The following is a 16,998-nucleotide window of genomic DNA, read 5'->3' on the forward strand; positions in this document are numbered from 1 at the left end:
GAGGCCTGGAGGCAGGAGGAGAGGCCGAGGGGGGGCCTGGAGGCAAGGGGAGGGATGGATGGGGAGGGGGCAGTGGAGGCAAGGGGAGGGGCCGATGTGGGAGGGGCCGACGGGGGGGAGGCCTGGAAGCAAGGGGAGGTATGGATGGGGAAGGGGCCGTGGAGGCAGGGGGAGGGGCCGATGGGGGAGGGCCGACAGGGGGTGGCCTGGAGGCAGGGGGAGAGGCCGGGGGCGACGGGGGGGGGCCTGGAGGCAAGGGAGGGATGGATGGGGAGGGGGCCGAGGAGGCAGGGGGAGGGGCCGGTGGGGGAGGGGCCGGTGGGGGAGGGGCAGGTGGGGGAGGGGCCGATCGGCGGAGCCTGGGGAGGGAGGGGCTGCGTCCTCTGCGGACTCGGCTGAGAGGGAGCCGCTCGGGGTTTGGGGGAGTCCCGGGGCCCCTGCGCAGACGTCCCCTTCCCCCGAAGAGCCCGCCTCCGCAGCCCTGCCCCTTGCGGGGCCAGCCGCCGGCAGCTTCCTCCCCGGATACCGGGGAGGGGGCGCCGCCCCCCGGAGCCGCCGCGCCCGGATCTACGTCGCGCCCCGGCCCTGGCCCCTTCCCCCAGGCCCGGCCCCGCCATGCCCCGCTCGGCGGCTCCCCGCGCCCCCGCTGCTGTCCCCCACAGCCCCCGCCCCCCGTGCACGGGGGGTGCAGGCCGGCCCTAGCGGGCGGCCGGGCGCCGGGGACGCCGGGGTCCGGGAGCCGGGAGCCGGGAGCCGGGAGCGGCGGCGGCGGCGGCGGCGGCGGGAGGAGGAGGAGGAGGAGGAGGAGGAGGAGGAGGAGGAGGAGGAGGAGGAGGAGGAGGAGGAAGAAGAAGGAGGGCAGCAGGCTCGGCGGCGGGATGCAAGGCAGTGGCGGGGCCGCCCCCCCAGGGAGCCCGGGGCCCCCTCGGCCCCCGCGGCCCGGCCGTTTCTCCTGCCACATCGAGGGGGCCCAGCCCAGGCCTGGTGAGTGAGCTGGGCATGAGGGGGTGGGGGGATACACGGGGGCCGTACTGCCGGGGGGGAGCCAAGAGGGGCAGCTGAGCAGGTGGCCAGAGGGGTGAGAATGGGAGACACGCTGGAGGACGGGCAGGCAGACAGATGGACGGACGGACAGACAGGTGGGCAGGCGGGCCGGGGGTCCCCACCCCTGCTGTGCTCTCTTCTTCTGCCTCTCCATCTCTCCCCCCCTCCTTGTTTCCCTCTGTCTCTGTCTCTCCCCCTCCCTGCCTCCATCTCTCCTGTCCCTCTCTCCCCCTCCTCTTTTCCTCCTCCCCTATGTTCCCCCTGGCCACTTTGAGCTGGAGAGGTCCTCAGAAACCACCTAGGTCAGCTCCTTCATTTTATGTGGGAAGAAACTGAGACCCATAGGGGATTCCTGTTTACACAGGGGTTGGTCCCTACCGATCATTACAATCATCGGTATCCTCTGGTCACTATGGGCAAAGAAAATTTTCATGACTCATGTGCACCCAGGCCCAGGGAGCCAGAGCAGGGGGACATCCAGACCTTGGCTTCACTTTTCCTGAGAAAGAGCTGGAGGCTCAGTGAGAACAGCAGCCCTGACAGAGGTCCAGGGTCCAGCAGCAGCAGGAAGGTGCATACCCCCCATGTCCTTTGCCCTGGCTCATGCACAGCTGGACAGCTGTTCATCTCGGGTACCCCATTGAGGGTGCCAGATAGGCATGTTCTTTCTGGACGTGGGGCCAGGGTCAGACAAGTCACCAAAGGTCTGCGCCATGAGAGAGGGGAACTGCCTGAGAAGCCAATTCAGGCTCCAGCTCTTTTTTTTTTTTTTTTGGCTAGGCATTGGGGTTAAGTGACTTGCCCAGGGTCACACAGCTAGTAAATGTCAGGTGTCTGGGGCTGGATTTGAACTCAGGTCCTCCTGACTCCAGAGCCAGTGCTCTATTCACTGCGCCATCTAGCTGCCCCCTCCAACTCTTCTTAATGATGAGAACTGTGGTACTGAGCTTGTAGTGAGCAGCTACTATGTGTCAGACTGCTGGGCCAGGCCCTGTGCTTTGGGGGCCTACTGGACCCAGCAGCTAAGTATAGGGCTCCTTCCACTCAGTGAAGAGGTCCTCAAGTCCTTCTCATGGAGGCATCAAGCATAGACCACTTGGCTACTTGTCTGTAGCGCTGGCCATCATGCCCTTTCTAGCTCAGAGCCCCTGGAATCCTGTGGGCCCTGGGCCCGGTCCATCAGAACCTGGCCCCTCCCTGTGCCGGCACCCAAACCCTGACCCAGCTTCCCCATCTCCACCTCTTGTCCAGTGGACCAAAAGCTTAGTAGGCCCAGGAAAGGAGAGCTCTTTCCTACCTAGCCTGGCCCTGACGAGGGCCCTGGGCCTGGCAAGAAGGACTTTACTAGAGGTAGTCTCAAAGGATAAGTGGAATCTGGCTGACCAGGGCCATTGGGCCAGCCTGGAGCAGAGAGGTGTGCCAGACAGGCTAAGCCTGGCCAAGGGAGGGGAGGGTAGAAGGTCTGGCCTAGATCCCAGGGGGCTTTTGCAGCAGGTCCACAGTTTGATTGCTGGCATGAAGCTGGAGCCTTGAGGTCAGGAGGCTGTGGCTCTGAGTGGGGAGAGCTTGGGGGTCTCAGCTCAGGCACATAGGCCCTATCATCTCCACCTTCTTGAGTCTCCAGGTTCCTCATCTGTGAACTGAAGGCTTGGACTCAGGGCACCTCTGAGGTCCCTTCCCAGTTCGAACCTGATGGTCCTCACCCCAGCTTCTCTGGGCCAGTTTCTCACTATAAAATGATGGTCTCTAAAGGCCCTTCCCCACTTTGAGCTTCCTCATTTTCCCTTCAGTCAGGGACTAGGTGACAGATGGGGGAAACTGAGGAAGCCCTGAGAATTACTCTACCTTATTCTAACTTTCAGCTGAGATGCCCCCCACCATTCCCTAGAAAAAAATCCTCCTTCTCCTTGGGTGGAGGGGGAGGGACAGATATCTGCATTTAAATACCTCATGCCCTCCCCCCATCCCCCAAAGATGAAGCTCTTTCTGTTGGCAGCCCCCATAAGTGGCAAAGACCACTCAAGGAAGGTCCTCAGGGCCCTCTGGATTGGGGGATAGGGGCCAGGGTATGAAGTGTGATTTGTTGGCTAGAGGGCCCCAGGGCCTAGGCCGGGGAGGGGGGGCCTCAGTGGCCAGTGTGAGACTCAGATTTGGATGAGGGATATCTGACTTTGGGCCACTTGGAGATCAGAGATGGGGAGCTAGGAGGGCCCTCAGAGGCCACCAAGCCTGACTTTGTCCTTTGGCAGAGGAGGAGAAAGAAACCGAGGCACATAGATGGGGAGTGACTGGCCCAAAGACACACAGGTGGCAAAATAATCTCTGTCCTGTAGAATGATGTCTCTTCAAGACTTGCAAAGTGCTTTCTTCCCAGGAGCCTTAAGAAGTCAGCCATGCACATTGGTTTCTCCCCATTTCACAGAGGAGGAGACTGAGGCTCAGATCAGTGAGTATGGCCAGGCTAGGAGAGCACAGGCCAGAGGGAGGACAGCAGCCATCACTGAAGGAGCTTCCCCAGATACGGCTCCAGTCCCAGAACAGGGCTGGTGCCTCATTTGGCCACAGTCTACAGGTCTCCTCCTCGTGAAGCCTCTGTCTGGAGGAGGAGGAGGCTTGGCAGGGGGAGAACGGTTTTCCCGGCTATGGGGAGTTAGGAGATCTGACATGCTGTGCCACTTTGGGTAAGCCCCTTCCGCTCTGTGTGCCTCAGTTCTCCCATCTGTCAGCTATAGGGATAAGTGCCTGGTGGAGCCAAGACAGAGAATGTGAGTCAGGACTGAGAAGGTGATTACTGAAAGAGAGTAGGCATGGCAGAACCTGAGGTGTCCGTGGTGGGACCAGCCTGTATAAAGGCCCCTGCTTGCTGTGTCCGTGGGTAGAGAGGAGGAATGTGTGATGAAGGGCTGCAAAAGGCGGGTGGGCAGCCGAGGCTTAGTAGGGAAGGGTGTGAAATGCACACTAGACAGGCTGTATTGGCTTCTAGAGGTAGTAGGGAGTCAAAGTGGGGAGGACTGAGGCTTGGAAGGAGAGAGAAGTGCTCACATCTGAGAGTGTTGGGGTGGAAAAGTGGAAGAGCGACTGAGAAGAGGCTCAGGCCGCCCTTAACAGCAGAGGAAACTGAGGCAGAGCTGGGGCTAGACTAGACCCAGGCTCCTTGACTTCCCAGCTCCTAGTCGTCTAGCCCCCAGGTCTCCACTGGTTGCTGTCTCCATCTCGGAACCTAGCCCTGGTCAGGACCTCCCAGGTCCAAGGAATGGTCATCGAGCAAGGGATTCAGGAGAACACGGGGGCCAGCTGGGAGGGACACCCAATGGTCAGCGTGAGCATTGCCACCTCCTATCTCCAAAGGCAGATCCTGCCCCTGCGTGATGACTGGTTTGTTGGTTTCTAGACTTCAGAAAGTGTTGAGAAAATATTACTGATGCTGATGAAAAAGCGCGCCCTGCCCCCAGCTAGTCTGTTAAACCATTCTTGGCCAACTCCTTCACTTTGTGGACTGCAAGCTCCAGAGACCGGGGATTGATCGGAATCCTGCCTTTGCTGCTTGCTAGCTATGACCTTGGCCAAGTCCCTTTCTCTCTCTGAGTCTCAGTTTCCATCTCTGTAAAATGAGGGGGTTATGCTGGATGATTTCTAAGGTTCCATTCAGTTGAAACATTTCTTAAGTGCCTACTATGTGCTGGGAAGGAGACTGGGAGGGGAGTCGAGTCACTGGCTCCCAGACAGTTGAGCCTTGGAGGAAGGTGAGGCTTTGAAGAGGTGGCGATGAGGAGGAAGAACATTTCAGATGTTGGGGGTGGGAGGTGGGGGTTGGAGAACGGCCTGGCAAAGGCCAGGAGGCAGGAGATAGAGTGTCAGGTTCAAGGAAGAGTGAATGAGCCAGTTTCGCTGGAAGGCTGAGTAATGATGGAAAAGGCTGGAAAGGGGGCCAGATTGTGGCGGGCTTTCGATCCTGGGCCAAGCAAGGAAGGGCTGGATGTGATTCAGGAGGCCCACGGGAGGCCCCGGAGGGTCGTCCGATTGGACTTGTGCCAAGAGTGGGAGGCTGGGCTTGGGGACCCCGTGCTTGGTGGCAGTGGCGCATGGGAGTGAGACCGTGGGGGAAGGAGCTCCAGTGTGGAGTCAGAGTCAAGGGAGCTGAGCCGGCTGGGTGGAGAAGGGTCAGATGCCAGGGGCCATCCGAGCTGGGCGGGAGAGGAAATGAATGTGCCAGTCCTTGAAGGGCCCGGGAGGGCCCGGTCTTCTGCCTGAGTTCTCGGGTCTGCAAAATGCCCTTTCCCCTATATCTGGAAAGTGAATCAGACTCTCGAATTTCCCTCTTGGGTACCCAGTCTCTGTCTGGGCCTGGGACTCCAGTTACCAAAACTGGGTGTGCAGGCCTAGTCTCCCTCGTGGAACATCAGGGAAGGGGGAGGCCTGCTGCCAAGCCTGGTTTAGGCTCCTCCCAGAGTCTCCAGGAAAAGGGACCCTGTACCTTTAAGTTCCCAAGGTCTGAGTCACCATCCCCACTTTCCCTAATGCTTTAGACAGATGTGGAGCTGGAGCTGGCCAGATGTTTGCCTAGTGGGGCTGAGGGGCCCTGGCTGGGGGAAGGAAACACCTGTCACTGGGGACCAGGGCGAAGCGCTCCCCCCTTAGCGTCGGCAGGCGGATCCTCTTCCTGGGGGCCTGAAGCCTGAGAGGATTCCCACAGGGGCCTGGCTCGATAGTGTCTCCAGAAGGCCCCATTCTGAATGCCAGGGTAGGGCAGGGAGGGTGGCCCTCCATGGAAAGATATGTGCATTGGGGTAGGGTCCAAACTTTGGTCTCCCGCTTGTCACATGGGGCTGGAGACCCTCACCCTCCTTCCCTGGTTAGATCAGGGGCTGCAAAAGAGCTTGTAGCAAGTGCTTCTGGGTAACAGTCAGCGTTTGTGGGAACAGAAGGGGAAGGAATACAAAGAAAAAGTCACCAAACACAACTGTCATTCCCCTCAAATTGAGAACTCCCTAGAGCCAGTACCAGCCAAGTGTAAGGGCCATGGGGGCCCACAGGCACGTCAGAGGCCTAGGAAGGGCCAGGCTGTATTGGACTGGACCTTCTTGGGCTGAGCAGGCCATTTGGTGTTGAGATGCCTCAGGTAGCAGGGACCCAGAAGACAACAGGGCCCCAGCCTCCGGTCCTGGCTCCTCAGCTTCAGAGCCAGTGTGGTGTGGGGCAAAAACTCAGCCGTCATTGGACAGGTCAGGAAACTGAGACTCAGCTGAATCTATTCAAGGTAGGAAGGGCCCTCCCAGGTCCAAGTCCCTGTTCAAGAATCCAACCAGGGATGATCATGGTGGGGATACTTTACCCTCTCTAGGCCTCACTTTACCCCTTTGTAAAAAGCGAAGGTTCCAGTCCACTCTGACAGGCTGTGACCCCGAGGACCCCCTTGCCCAAGCCTCCCTCAGGCATTAGCTCAGGCGACTCCCCAGGCCTGGGGTGGGGGGTACACGGTTTACTTTGACCAGAACCTTCCTCCTCTGGTGATAAGCAGAGCACCAGGCTCCTCCTCAGCCCTCTCAGCTCCAGCCTAGCCACAGTGCCTGGCACAGAGTGAGCACCAGATAAATGCTCTGCCTCTGTCCATCTGTCTGTCTCTTCTCTCCTTTCCCCCCTCCTTCCCTCCCTCTCTGTCTCTTCTGTCTGCTCCCTCCCTTCCCCACTCCCTCTCTCTCCCCCCCTTCCCTCCATCCCCCCTCTCTCCCTCTCTGTTCCTTCTCTCTGCTCCCTCCCTCCTTTCCCCACTCCCTCTCTCTCCCCCCCCCTTCCCTCCATCCCCCCTCTCTGTCCCTTCTCTCTGCTCCCTCCCTCCTTCCCTCAGAGTTGACATGGGATAGACGGTTGGTCCCCAGACCACTCCACATTACTACTTCCAGCTCAAGTGTTTCTCCATCTTGGCCATAAGAATAGCAGGAGGGCTTCACTGAGTCCAGGGAACATTAGCTATGAACTCCATTGTCCCCCATTTGCCCATTGCTGGCCTCAGAGATGGTGAGGAGGAGAGAAGGTGCTGAGGCCATGGGGGCAGCCTCTTCCCCTAGGGCAGAGGAGTAGGAGCTCTCCCCCAGCCCACACAGCTGCACAGTGGCCAGAGGCAAGGTTGGTACTCAAGCCCTTTGACCCTCCTTCCATCCCTTCTTGCCCGGTGTGACAGACGGAAAGATATCTATCTAAAGACCCCGACGGATCCCTAACCCTTCCCAGCCCCACTGGTCTGGGGAGAGGGGCCTGCTCAGACTGGGTTAGAATTCCCGCTCAGCTAGGTCCTGCCCTGGCCCTTCCAGGAGGCTAGGAACAGCTGTGGATTGGATATTGGCCCTGGAGGCAGGAAGGGGGTGGGGGGGAGGAGCAAACATGCATTTATTAAACACCTCCTGTGTGCCGGGTACTATGTCAAGGGATTTATAAATGTCATCTCATTTGATCCTCACACAACCCAGTGAGTACCCAGACAGAGATAAGTGACTTGCCCAGGGACACACGGCCAGGAAGTATTTGAAGCTGCATTTGAACTCAGGTGACACCAGCCCCAGTGCCATGGCATCTCCCAGCTGTAGCCTCAGACACTTCTTACCTGTGTGACCTTGGGCAAGTCAATTCACTTCTCTTGGCCTCAGTTTCCTCATTTGTAAAATGGGAATAAAAATCACACCTCCTTCACCTGGTAGTTATGGGGCTCTGGGAGTACCACAGGGCGCTTGTCTCTCTCCAGCGTCCCCATTTCCATGCCTGCTGCCTCCCCCATTCGAATGGAGCAGCTGAAGTGGGGGAGGTTCGGGGGGAGGTCGCTGCCATGTTCCTGAGGGCCTAGTGCAGGGCTTCAGCCCCTGGGCCAGCAGCTGGACCTCAAGGCAAGAAGCCCTTAGCACAACGCCTTGCATGTAGTAGGTGCCTAATAAATGCTGATTGATTGATAATTTATTCCTTCCAAGGCCCCATTTTAAAGAGAGGAGACTTGGCCAAGATCACACAGGGAGTAAGTAACTGAGGCAGGATTTGAACCCAAGGTCTGAAACTCCAACACTGGCTCTTTCAGGCAGCCCCAGCTTTCTGAAAGCCTCATACTTTGTTCTGCAGTCATACCAATTCCTAGAGGCAGAGCACAGGATTGGGGGGGTGGGGAGGCCTGAGACAAAGGCGTGCACACACACACACACACACACACACACACACACAGAGTCCCTGGCTGACCTTCCAAGGATATAAAAGATCCAGTGGTCTAACCAATGGCGCAGCAGGTAGGAGATTAGGTGCAAAGAAAACTGAATTGGAAGTTGACTAAGTGAGTGACCTTGGACAAGTCCCTTCCCCTCTGGGGGCCTCTTGGAGCTCACATTCCATATGGCTAAAGGCTCTTCTGCTAAAATATCTGCTTTCTGGAGTCCTGGCCTGACCTAGCACTCCCCTGACCCCATAGGTAAGTGAGGACCCTGACAGCTTCTGGGCTAGGGTTCATAGCTTCTGCTCCGGAAACTGCCATGGCTCCCATTGCCTGAAGCAAAGAGACCTGTAGCCTACTTCCCTGCTGTCTCTGTCTCACCGAGCTTGCTGAGTCCTTCCTGAGGGCCTGTCCCTCTTCCCCTGACCCCTCTTCTCTCTCTGTCTTCCCAGAATGAATCATCCCTCTTGATCCCTGGCAGGGCTTGCAGTAGGACATATCCCTCCCTCCCAGGCATGGCCAGGCCCCGTCCTGTGCCACTCTGCCCCACCTTGCCTAGGCCCTCTGGATTGAGGTTGAAAGGGAAAGAGGAAATAGGGCACCATGGGAGCTGAAAGCCTGTGGCCAGCACACCTGCTGGCCCTTGGCAAGGCTGTGGATCAAGAACCCAGGGAGCCCAGATTAGACAGGGGGAAACTGAGGCTCTGAGATGGGGAAGGCAGCAGGAGAGGTAGCTTGGCTGAGTTCCTGTCTGCTTGTGAGCCCACTGGGCCTCTAGACTGCTCTGGCCTCCACAGCACCTTCCCCACATCTGGGTTGCTTCCAGGGCTGCCTCCAGGGCCTCGGCTACTTGTCAAGAGTCTCTCCTTGGAACCCAGCCCCCAGGGAAGCCCGGGTGAGACTCCCAGTCTCAAACCCTCTCCCTCCAAGAGGCCCCCAGGGCCCAAGCCTCAGGGTGAGTGGGTGTTTGGGAGGTGGGGATTGGGAGGGATGAGGGGGCATGGGGAGGGCCTCCCAAAGGAGAGGGTCTGCCAAGTGCCTGGGGGGGGGTTACCCCCTCAAATTTGTCTTGCAGTGCCCCCCAAGCCAGCCCACCTCCTGGGCCCCCGGCTGGTCCCCCTGCTGGAACCTATTCCCCCGGCACCCTCCCGCCCGCTCCCTGCAGACCCCAGGCTGACCAGGGCCTCCCAACCTCGGGCTGAGGCAGGTGGAGGGGCCTCAGCTGTGTCCTCCCTGATTGAGAGGTTTGAGAGGTGAGTAGGGAGTGGGACTGGAGAGGGGCTGCCTTGTGGGAGTGGGAGAAGCAGGGAGGCAAGAATGGGGAGGGGGAGTTAGGGGTGACCCAGAAAGGAGCTGTTAGCAGGGCATTGGCCCGCTATGCCCTTTCTCTGGCACATGTCTCCTCCTCCAGAGAGCCTGCCATCCTGGTGCCCTCAGAGCTGACAACGGGGTCAGACTCCAAGGAGGGCTCCCCGTGCCTCCTCCTGTCTGCTCCGGGGGAGAAGGCACCCAACCGAGACAGTGGCATCGGCAGCATCAGCTCACCCTCCACCAATGAGGAGACCTGTTTGGCCAATGCTGGCGGCAGCAGCAATGGCGGCGGTGGCGGCAACACCGAATGCACCCCAGGGCCCCCCAGCAGCCTGCTCCCTGTTGCCCCTCTACAGCCTCAACAAAGCCCCATGGAGGCGGATAGTGACCTGGATGAGGAAGAAGAGGAAGATGATGAAGAAGAGGGGAGAGAGGGGCTGCCCAGGCCCAGAATGGAGAGACAGGACTCTTCAGAGGTAGGCTGGGATCTGGGAGGGACCCTAGGAGGTAGCCAGAACTAGCAGGTGAAGAAGCCATGGGAAAACTCAAGGCAAGACAACTTGGCCCCAAGTCTCTGGCCACCGAGGAAAGAAAGCCAGCCCCACTGAGGTGTGGGGTTTGGCCCAGGCAGGGTTCACCTTCATGGCCCCCCCCCCCCCCCCCCCCGTGTGCTCTCCACAGCTAACAGTTCAGCAGAAGGTGTTTCATATTGCCAATGAACTCCTGCAGACTGAAAAGGCTTACGTATCACGGCTGCACCTCCTGGACCAGGTAGCGCCCCCTCCTCTGCTGCCCCTCTGGGGTGCACCCTCTGCTCCTGGGGCCCCAACACCTCCACCTCACAGAGGAGGATCCTTAGGGAAACCTTGTCATCTCTGGCAGCTTCAAACCTCAATCCCACAAAGCGAACCTTTCACCACACACCACCCCAAGGGAGATAGGCCCCTCTAAGCACCCCCTCATTCCAACCCTCACCTTTCCAACTTAAGCTAGACCCCTGAGAACAAACAAAGCTCACCTACCCTCTTAATTATACCCCTAATCCCTCCGTCCTAAAGGCCAACGCTCCCCCAAACTCCAGAGCCCTGGTTGTGAGCCCCTTTCCCCTTAAACCTGTACCTGTCCCTCCTCAACTTTTCATGCCACCGTAACCTCTCTAACTGAGTCACCAGACCCCAGAAGGCCCAACCCAACCCTGGGCACATCTGCCTCTCCACCCTGACAGGTGTTCTGTGCCCGGCTGTTAGAGGAGGCCCGGACCCGAAGCTCCTTCCCAGCTGACGTGGTGCATGGCATCTTCTCCAACATCTGCTCCATCTACTGTTTCCACCAGCAGTTTCTGCTACCAGAGCTGGAGAAGCGGATGGAAGAGTGGTGAGGAGTTGCTCCTGCTCTGTCAGGCACTAGATTTTCAGGCACAGAGGTGGCAAGGCCCTTCCCCTCTCTAGCTTTCTGTTTCCTCCTTTGTCAAATGAGGGTGCTAAACCAGATGACCTCAAAGGTCCCTTCTGGTTCTGCCCTTCTCAGATCCAGAGTCACCCCCCTGGCCTCAGTTTCTTCCTGTAAATGTGTGGGTTGGTAGGCCATGAGTTCCCAAAATCAAAAGACTCAGACCAGCTTCTGATTAAGAATCAGGCTAGTCTTGGAAAGGGGAGGAAAAGCGGCATCTCCATCCCTCGTCTTTCCTCCCACTCCCTCAAAGGGACCGGTACCCTCGAATCGGGGACATCCTGCAGAAGCTCGCGCCATTCCTGAAGATGTATGGTGAGTACGTCAAGAACTTTGACAGAGCCGTAGAACTGGTGAATACATGGACAGAGCGCTCGGCTCCTTTCAAGGTCATCATCCACGAGGTGCAGGTGAGCAAGGCGGCCCCCAAGATGCTCAGCCTAGAGCTCCCATGCACCATGGGGCCCTGCCTGACCCCTAGCCTGGCCCCCTTTCCCCAGAAAGAGGAGGCCTGTGGGAACCTAACCCTGCAACACCACATGCTGGAACCCGTGCAGCGCATTCCCCGATATGAGCTGCTGCTCAAAGACTATTTGCTCAAGCTTCCTCATGGCTCCCCAGACAGCAAGGATGCAGAGAGTGAGTCTCCTGGCTGGGGGGAGAGGGGAGTGGCATGAGGTGCATTTTTTCTCCACAGTGGTAACTGGGTCCTGAATGGCTACATGGATGATTGACTGCCTGGATTTCTGAGTGGATGGATGGATGGAAGGGAGGGTGGATGGATGAGTGGGTGGATGGGTGGGTGGAAGAGATTCAAGGCTCAGTTTGTACTCCACTTTCTTGGTGAAAGCATCCCCTGCCCCAGAGTAGTTTGTCCAAATCTGAAGTCCTTGTTTTGTGTCTCCTAGAATCATTGGAATTGATCGCTACCGCAGCTGAGCATTCCAATGCTGCCATACGCAAGATGGTGAGGCTCTGTGGGTCCCCCAGCCTGTCCTGGAATGGGTGTTGGGAGATCTTCAGGGGAGAGGCACCATGCTGTCTGTCCTGTCCCCAGGAGAGAATGCACAAACTCCTGAAGGTCTATGAGTTACTTGGAGGGGAGGAGGATATTGTCAGCCCTGCAAATGAGCTCATCAAGGAGGGTCACATCCTCAAGCTGTCTGCCAAGAATGGGACCACTCAGGATCGGTACCTCATCCTGGTAAGGGTGCCAGCCAGGACTCAGCAGGGGTTGGTCACTGAGGAAGATTCCCCTCCTTCCTCCTCTTCTTCCTCCATACGCTTCCTCTCTTTGCCTCCCAGTTCAACGACCGCTTACTGTACTGTGTCCCCAAGCTCCGACTCCTGGGACAGAAATTCAGCGTGCGAGCCTGCATAGACGTGGATGGCCTTGAGGTAGGTCCCAGCAGGAGGTGACCTGAGTTGGGTTCAGTATTGGGGAGAGGAGGTTGCATGGATGGAGGGATAGATGGATGCTTGCTGGAGTTGGGGGGGAGGGTTGTCATGATACTCTCCATCTCTTCCACCAGCTGAAGGAAAGTTCCAACCTGAACCTGCCCCGAACCTTCCTGGTGTCCGGGAAGCAGCGTTCTCTGGAGCTGCAGGCCAGGTACTTCCTGACCCTGGGATGGGAAACTCCACAATGGCCTTTCTTGGTTCCTAATGGGACAATGTGCTGTCAAAGGATCGTCCACTCCCAGCCAGTCACTCCATGGAGTGAATGATTCAATTCCTCAAATGTTTGTGCAATGCCTCTGATTTCATGAGGCTGGAGGCAAAGGGCAGCTCTGGTGCTGAGTGGACAGGTCCCACTGAGCTCTTGTCTCTCCCTCTCCACCAAAAAATTGCATCTGCCAGAGCCAGGCATGGGCTGGACACATAGAGGCCATATGGCTTAATGATGAGAGGTGGCCCTGGACAGTGACATTTACCCACATTGTGGCTTCCCCTCTTTTGGCAAGGTGGCAGAAGATTGTCACTAGTTGTTATCACAAATGAGCTTTTCCTCTGTCTGGTTTTTTTTCAGGACTGAAGAGGAGAAGAAAGATTGGATCCAGGTAATGAGTTCCCTGGCGGCTCTGGCTCCTGGCAGCTGGGGTGAAGCTTGGCTTGGCTCAGTCATGATGTCAGCATGCTGAATGGGAAAGATCAGAGAGGAAAGGGGTGGGGGGAGGGAGGCTGCCCCCAACTGAACCCTCTCACTTCATCAGACTTCCCAAGCCTTCCTTCCCCAACGACTCTCCTTTGTCACAAAGTGGACACCATATGCAGCACTCAGCCCCCCCAACTTCTCTGAGAGGAATGCTCACCCCATTCTAGAAAGGGCCTAGAGGGGGTAGGTCCCCAGGGTCCCACAATGGGTCAGTGACAGGACTGAGGCTGGGACCTGACTCTCCTGGCTTACAGCCCAGGGTCCTTTTTTGCTGCCCTGAAGACTATCCCTTCCCAGAAATCCAGGCTGTGATCCCCTATGTGACCACGAGCAAAACCTTTCTTGCTCTGCCTCCTCAGCCTTCCCCTCTACAGAGAGTGTGTGCATGTGTCCATTCATGTGTGTGCGTGTGCGTGTGTGCATCCGAAGATAGGGATAGGGAATAGCACTGACCTCTCGGTGGGCCCCAAATTCTTATGAGGAAGAAGTCTCCTTCCATGTCCATGTGGTCAGAGCCCTTTCTGGGAGGAGATGAGGATCTCTCACCTCTGACCTCTCATCTCTGAGCTCCAATCTCCCTTGTCAGGCCATCCATGCCACCCTCATGAAACACGAGCGCACACTGGAGACCTTCAGACTGTTTAACTCCGCCCACCGAGAGGAGGATGAGACGCCCCCTAGCTCACCGGTAATGGGGGGTGGGGCGCCTTGCTGCCATTCCACTGCCTCCCTCTCCTCTCCCTTTCTTACAGTGGAGGAATTCTTAGGCCCAGGTAGGCAGCAAGTTGACCAAGGCCACCCAGGGAGCTCTTATTGTGGGAGTGGCCTGCAGTGACACATGGGGAAGAGGGAAGGTGGTGGCAGGTCATGAGATCAGGTTAGTAGGAATCAAATACCTCAGGAGCCTAGGAGATGTAGGCTGGAGTCAGACTATGAAGAGCCTTGAATGACAGAACTTGCACCTCTATTTGGTTAGAAGCAGGGGGACACCAAGTAAGAGGCTAGGACAGTAGGGCAGGGAGGACTACAGCCTTGGGGGTGGAGAGCCATTGTGCTCCCACAGGGAGCCTCACTGGAAGCTGGGGGTTCCCCCCAGAATGTGGACCTTGGGAAGCGTGCCCCAACGCCCATCCGAGAGAAGGAGGTGACAATGTGTATGCGCTGCCAGGAACCCTTCAACCCGATCACCAAACGGAGGCACCACTGTAAAGCCTGTGGCCATGTGAGTACAGGCCAGGCCAGACACGTTATTGGTAGACGTGGCTCTGGAGATCCAACCTGGGGGAGGGAAGTGGGGGGAGCCACTCAGGCTGGCGTCCCCCTAACCCTCTTGGCTTGGCCTCTTCAACTTCTTGCTTCTCCTCCTCACATTTACTTTTTTCTTCTTTCTCTCCTCTCCTGGCCTAGCCTCCCCTCCCCTCCCCTGTCCTGGGGCTGTCCTTTTTCCCAACACTGGCTTCCCCTCAATAGGCTGGGGGCCCTGACCACTGGTCTTTCCTGGCCTGGCTCCCAGGTTGTATGCGGCAAGTGCTCCGAGTTCCGGGCCAGACTGGTCTATGACAACAACCGCTCCAATCGCGTGTGCCTAGATTGCTACACCACCTTGTGTGGGGCCCAGGGACCCAGCCCAAGCCCAGGGCAAAACACACCCCAACGGAGACGCTCCATCCTAGAGGTGAGCTTTTAGGCCTTGGCCCTGGGGAAGGGAGCCAGTGTAGCCATTCCTTCGGCCTCTGACCATAACCCTGGCTCCCTTCCTGGCCCAGAAACAAGCATCAGTGGCTGCGGAGAACAGCCTCGTTTGCAGCTTCATGCACTACATGGAGAAAGGTGCCAAGGGCTGGCACAAGGCCTGGTTTGTGGTCCCTGAGAGTGAACCCCTTGTCCTCTACATTTACGGAGCCCCTCAGGTGACTTCTCACTCTTCTCCCCCTACCCTGGTGCCCATCTTTCCTCTTCATTGGGAGTCCTGGCTTTGCCCCTCCTTTGGGGTCAAACCCTTGGACTGCCTTAGTGCCTCCCTCCAGGACTGGGGCAGGGTGGGGGGGGGGCAGGGAAGCGTTCCTCCTTTGTTAACACTCTCCTCTTTCTCATTCTTTTCTTCCCACTCTTCATCCCTCTGGCCTTATCATTCCTCTTTTCCCTCTGGTCTCTTATCTTCTCTCTTCCTCATCTTTGTTCTCTCCTCTCAGACCTAGGAGGGGGTGAAGGAAGAACATAGACGGGGGTACAGGCCAAATTAGTCCAGGAATGCTTCCCAAGGAGAGTTGGGCTCTGCTGAACAATAGGAAGGAATAGTATAAAGAACTAGACGGCCAAGAAACAAGCAATCGTTAAGGCCAGATTGGAAGAATGGGCCTTTCGAGCCAGGCAGAATCTCGACTGACTGCTACAAAATCTTGGAGTATAGTGAGGGAGGGGGAAGGCTCCTTTGAGGCCATACTTACTCATCTGTCTGATTTGTCTGGCCTAGGATGTGAAGGCCCAGAGAAGCCTGCCCCTTATTGGCTTTGAGGTGGGGGCCCCAGAGGCCAATGAGCACAAGGAAAGGCGCCATGTCTTCAAGATCACCCAGAGTCACCTAGCCTGGTACTTCAGCCCAGAGACTGAGGAGCTTCAGAGGCGGTGGATGGAGGTGTTGGCCCGAGCTGGCCGGGGGGACGAGCTCCAGGCAGGCCCCTCCATTCTTGAGTCCCGAGAGGAGGATGAAGCAGCTGCTGCAGCAGCAGCCTCAGCAATAGCAGCAGGTCCGGGTCCAGAGCTGGAAGCCCCTCCTTCCACGTCCAAGCAGGGACTCCAGGGCTGAGCACCAGCCCTTGGCAAGCTGCTTGCCCCTTGTTACTTGAACTCCAGATCATGGGCACTTTTGATCCTGTTATGGGGTTTGCTCTTCAACATTTTAGCCAAATGTGAGGGGTTTGTTTTTGTAATTTCCAACCTCATGTTTGTTTTTCACTTGGGGCGGAGCAGTTCAAAAAGAGAAAAAGCCCTGCCCTCCCCATCTCCTACCCCACCCCCACCCCCATCCCCCCATGTAAAAGGCCTCAGCTGTGCTGTGACTTTGGGCAGGCTGCACGCCCCATAGGCCTGTTTCACCAACTCTCCAAGGTCCCTTCCAACTCGGACCTATGGTGCTAAGTCCTTTTCTTAACAATGGCTGATCTTCAATGCGTTCTCCAGCTTTTACACTCTTATGATCCTTTCTCTCTCTCGACTCAATGTTGCCATCTATAAAAGAGGCACTGGGGAGAACTAAATGGCTTCTCAATTCTAGTTCTTAAAAAAGGAAATTTCTGAGTCAGCCCTGGGTCCGTTTCCACCCCACCCCACCCCACCCCTCACCCCAGTCCCTGATCACTCATTTACCATGACCTGGAGCATCTCCTTTCCTAGTTCTGGACTTGTTTCTCCTACGCAAGGGTTTGGTACAGATGATTTCTAAGATTCTGTCCTGCACTAATAGTCTCTGATCTCAATTCCCTTTTCTCTCTGAGCCTCAACGCCTTCATCTGTAAAATGATGGGGTCGGCTGGTCTCTTGAGTCCGAGTTCTTTGGTTTTCAAGTCCCTGCTCTCTTGGTCTAATTTTCACCTCCAAAAAATGAGGTGGGAGGAAGCCTTAACTTGGACGCTTCCTTCCCTCTCCTCGCATGCAGCTGGGACTGGAAGGCCTTTTAGCATCTCCTCTTTCCCCCCAGTGGCAGGACCACTACACCAGATGACAGCGGGGATTTGGGGGACTAGGAAAAGGAGATATGGTTTGATGTTTTAACGGAAAAATACAGTTTTGGTTGCAGTTCCAAGGAAGCCTGATTACTGTGTGTTTATCTGTCTGAGCGAGGCCAATAGTCTAGTAA

General features: G+C 57.1%; 1 protein-coding gene across 1 annotated transcript; it reads left to right on the plus strand.

The window, feature by feature from the left end:
- Positions 1 to 846: 846 nt before the first annotated feature.
- On the plus strand, positions 847 to 16,948 carry FGD1 (FYVE, RhoGEF and PH domain containing 1). Its single transcript, XM_020980045.2, has 18 exons — positions 847 to 984; positions 9,054 to 9,182; positions 9,303 to 9,480; positions 9,639 to 10,014; positions 10,220 to 10,309; positions 10,764 to 10,912; positions 11,241 to 11,397; positions 11,488 to 11,626; positions 11,896 to 11,954; positions 12,045 to 12,191; positions 12,293 to 12,385; positions 12,520 to 12,599; positions 13,017 to 13,047; positions 13,729 to 13,830; positions 14,239 to 14,364; positions 14,656 to 14,817; positions 14,909 to 15,052; positions 15,616 to 16,948. Exons 1-18 carry the CDS (start codon positions 879 to 881, stop codon positions 15,946 to 15,948), a joined length of 2,601 nt encoding a protein of 866 aa, XP_020835704.1. The 5' UTR covers positions 847 to 878; the 3' UTR covers positions 15,949 to 16,948.
- Positions 16,949 to 16,998: the final 50 nt, after the last annotated feature.

Source organism: Phascolarctos cinereus, unplaced genomic scaffold (assembly GCF_003287225.1).
Source record: "Phascolarctos cinereus isolate Bilbo 61053 unplaced genomic scaffold, phaCin_HiC Scaffold_8;HRSCAF=390, whole genome shotgun sequence".
NCBI lineage: Eukaryota > Metazoa > Chordata > Mammalia > Diprotodontia > Phascolarctidae > Phascolarctos > Phascolarctos cinereus.

What these genes read in the sequence shown, in the direction of transcription:
- FGD1 (XM_020980045.2), top strand. Translation starts at nt 879, where the DNA reads ATGCAAGGCAGTGGCGGGGCCGCCCCCCCAGGGAGCCCGGGGCCCCCT. An exon ending in CTGATTGAGAGGTTTGAGAG is followed by an intron (nt 9,481 to 9,638) that starts GTGAGTAGGGAG and finishes CTCCTCCTCCAG; the next exon opens with AGAGCCTGCCATCCTGGTGC. An exon ending in AGACAGCAAGGATGCAGAGA is followed by an intron (nt 11,627 to 11,895) that starts GTGAGTCTCCTG and finishes TGTGTCTCCTAG; the next exon opens with AATCATTGGAATTGATCGCT.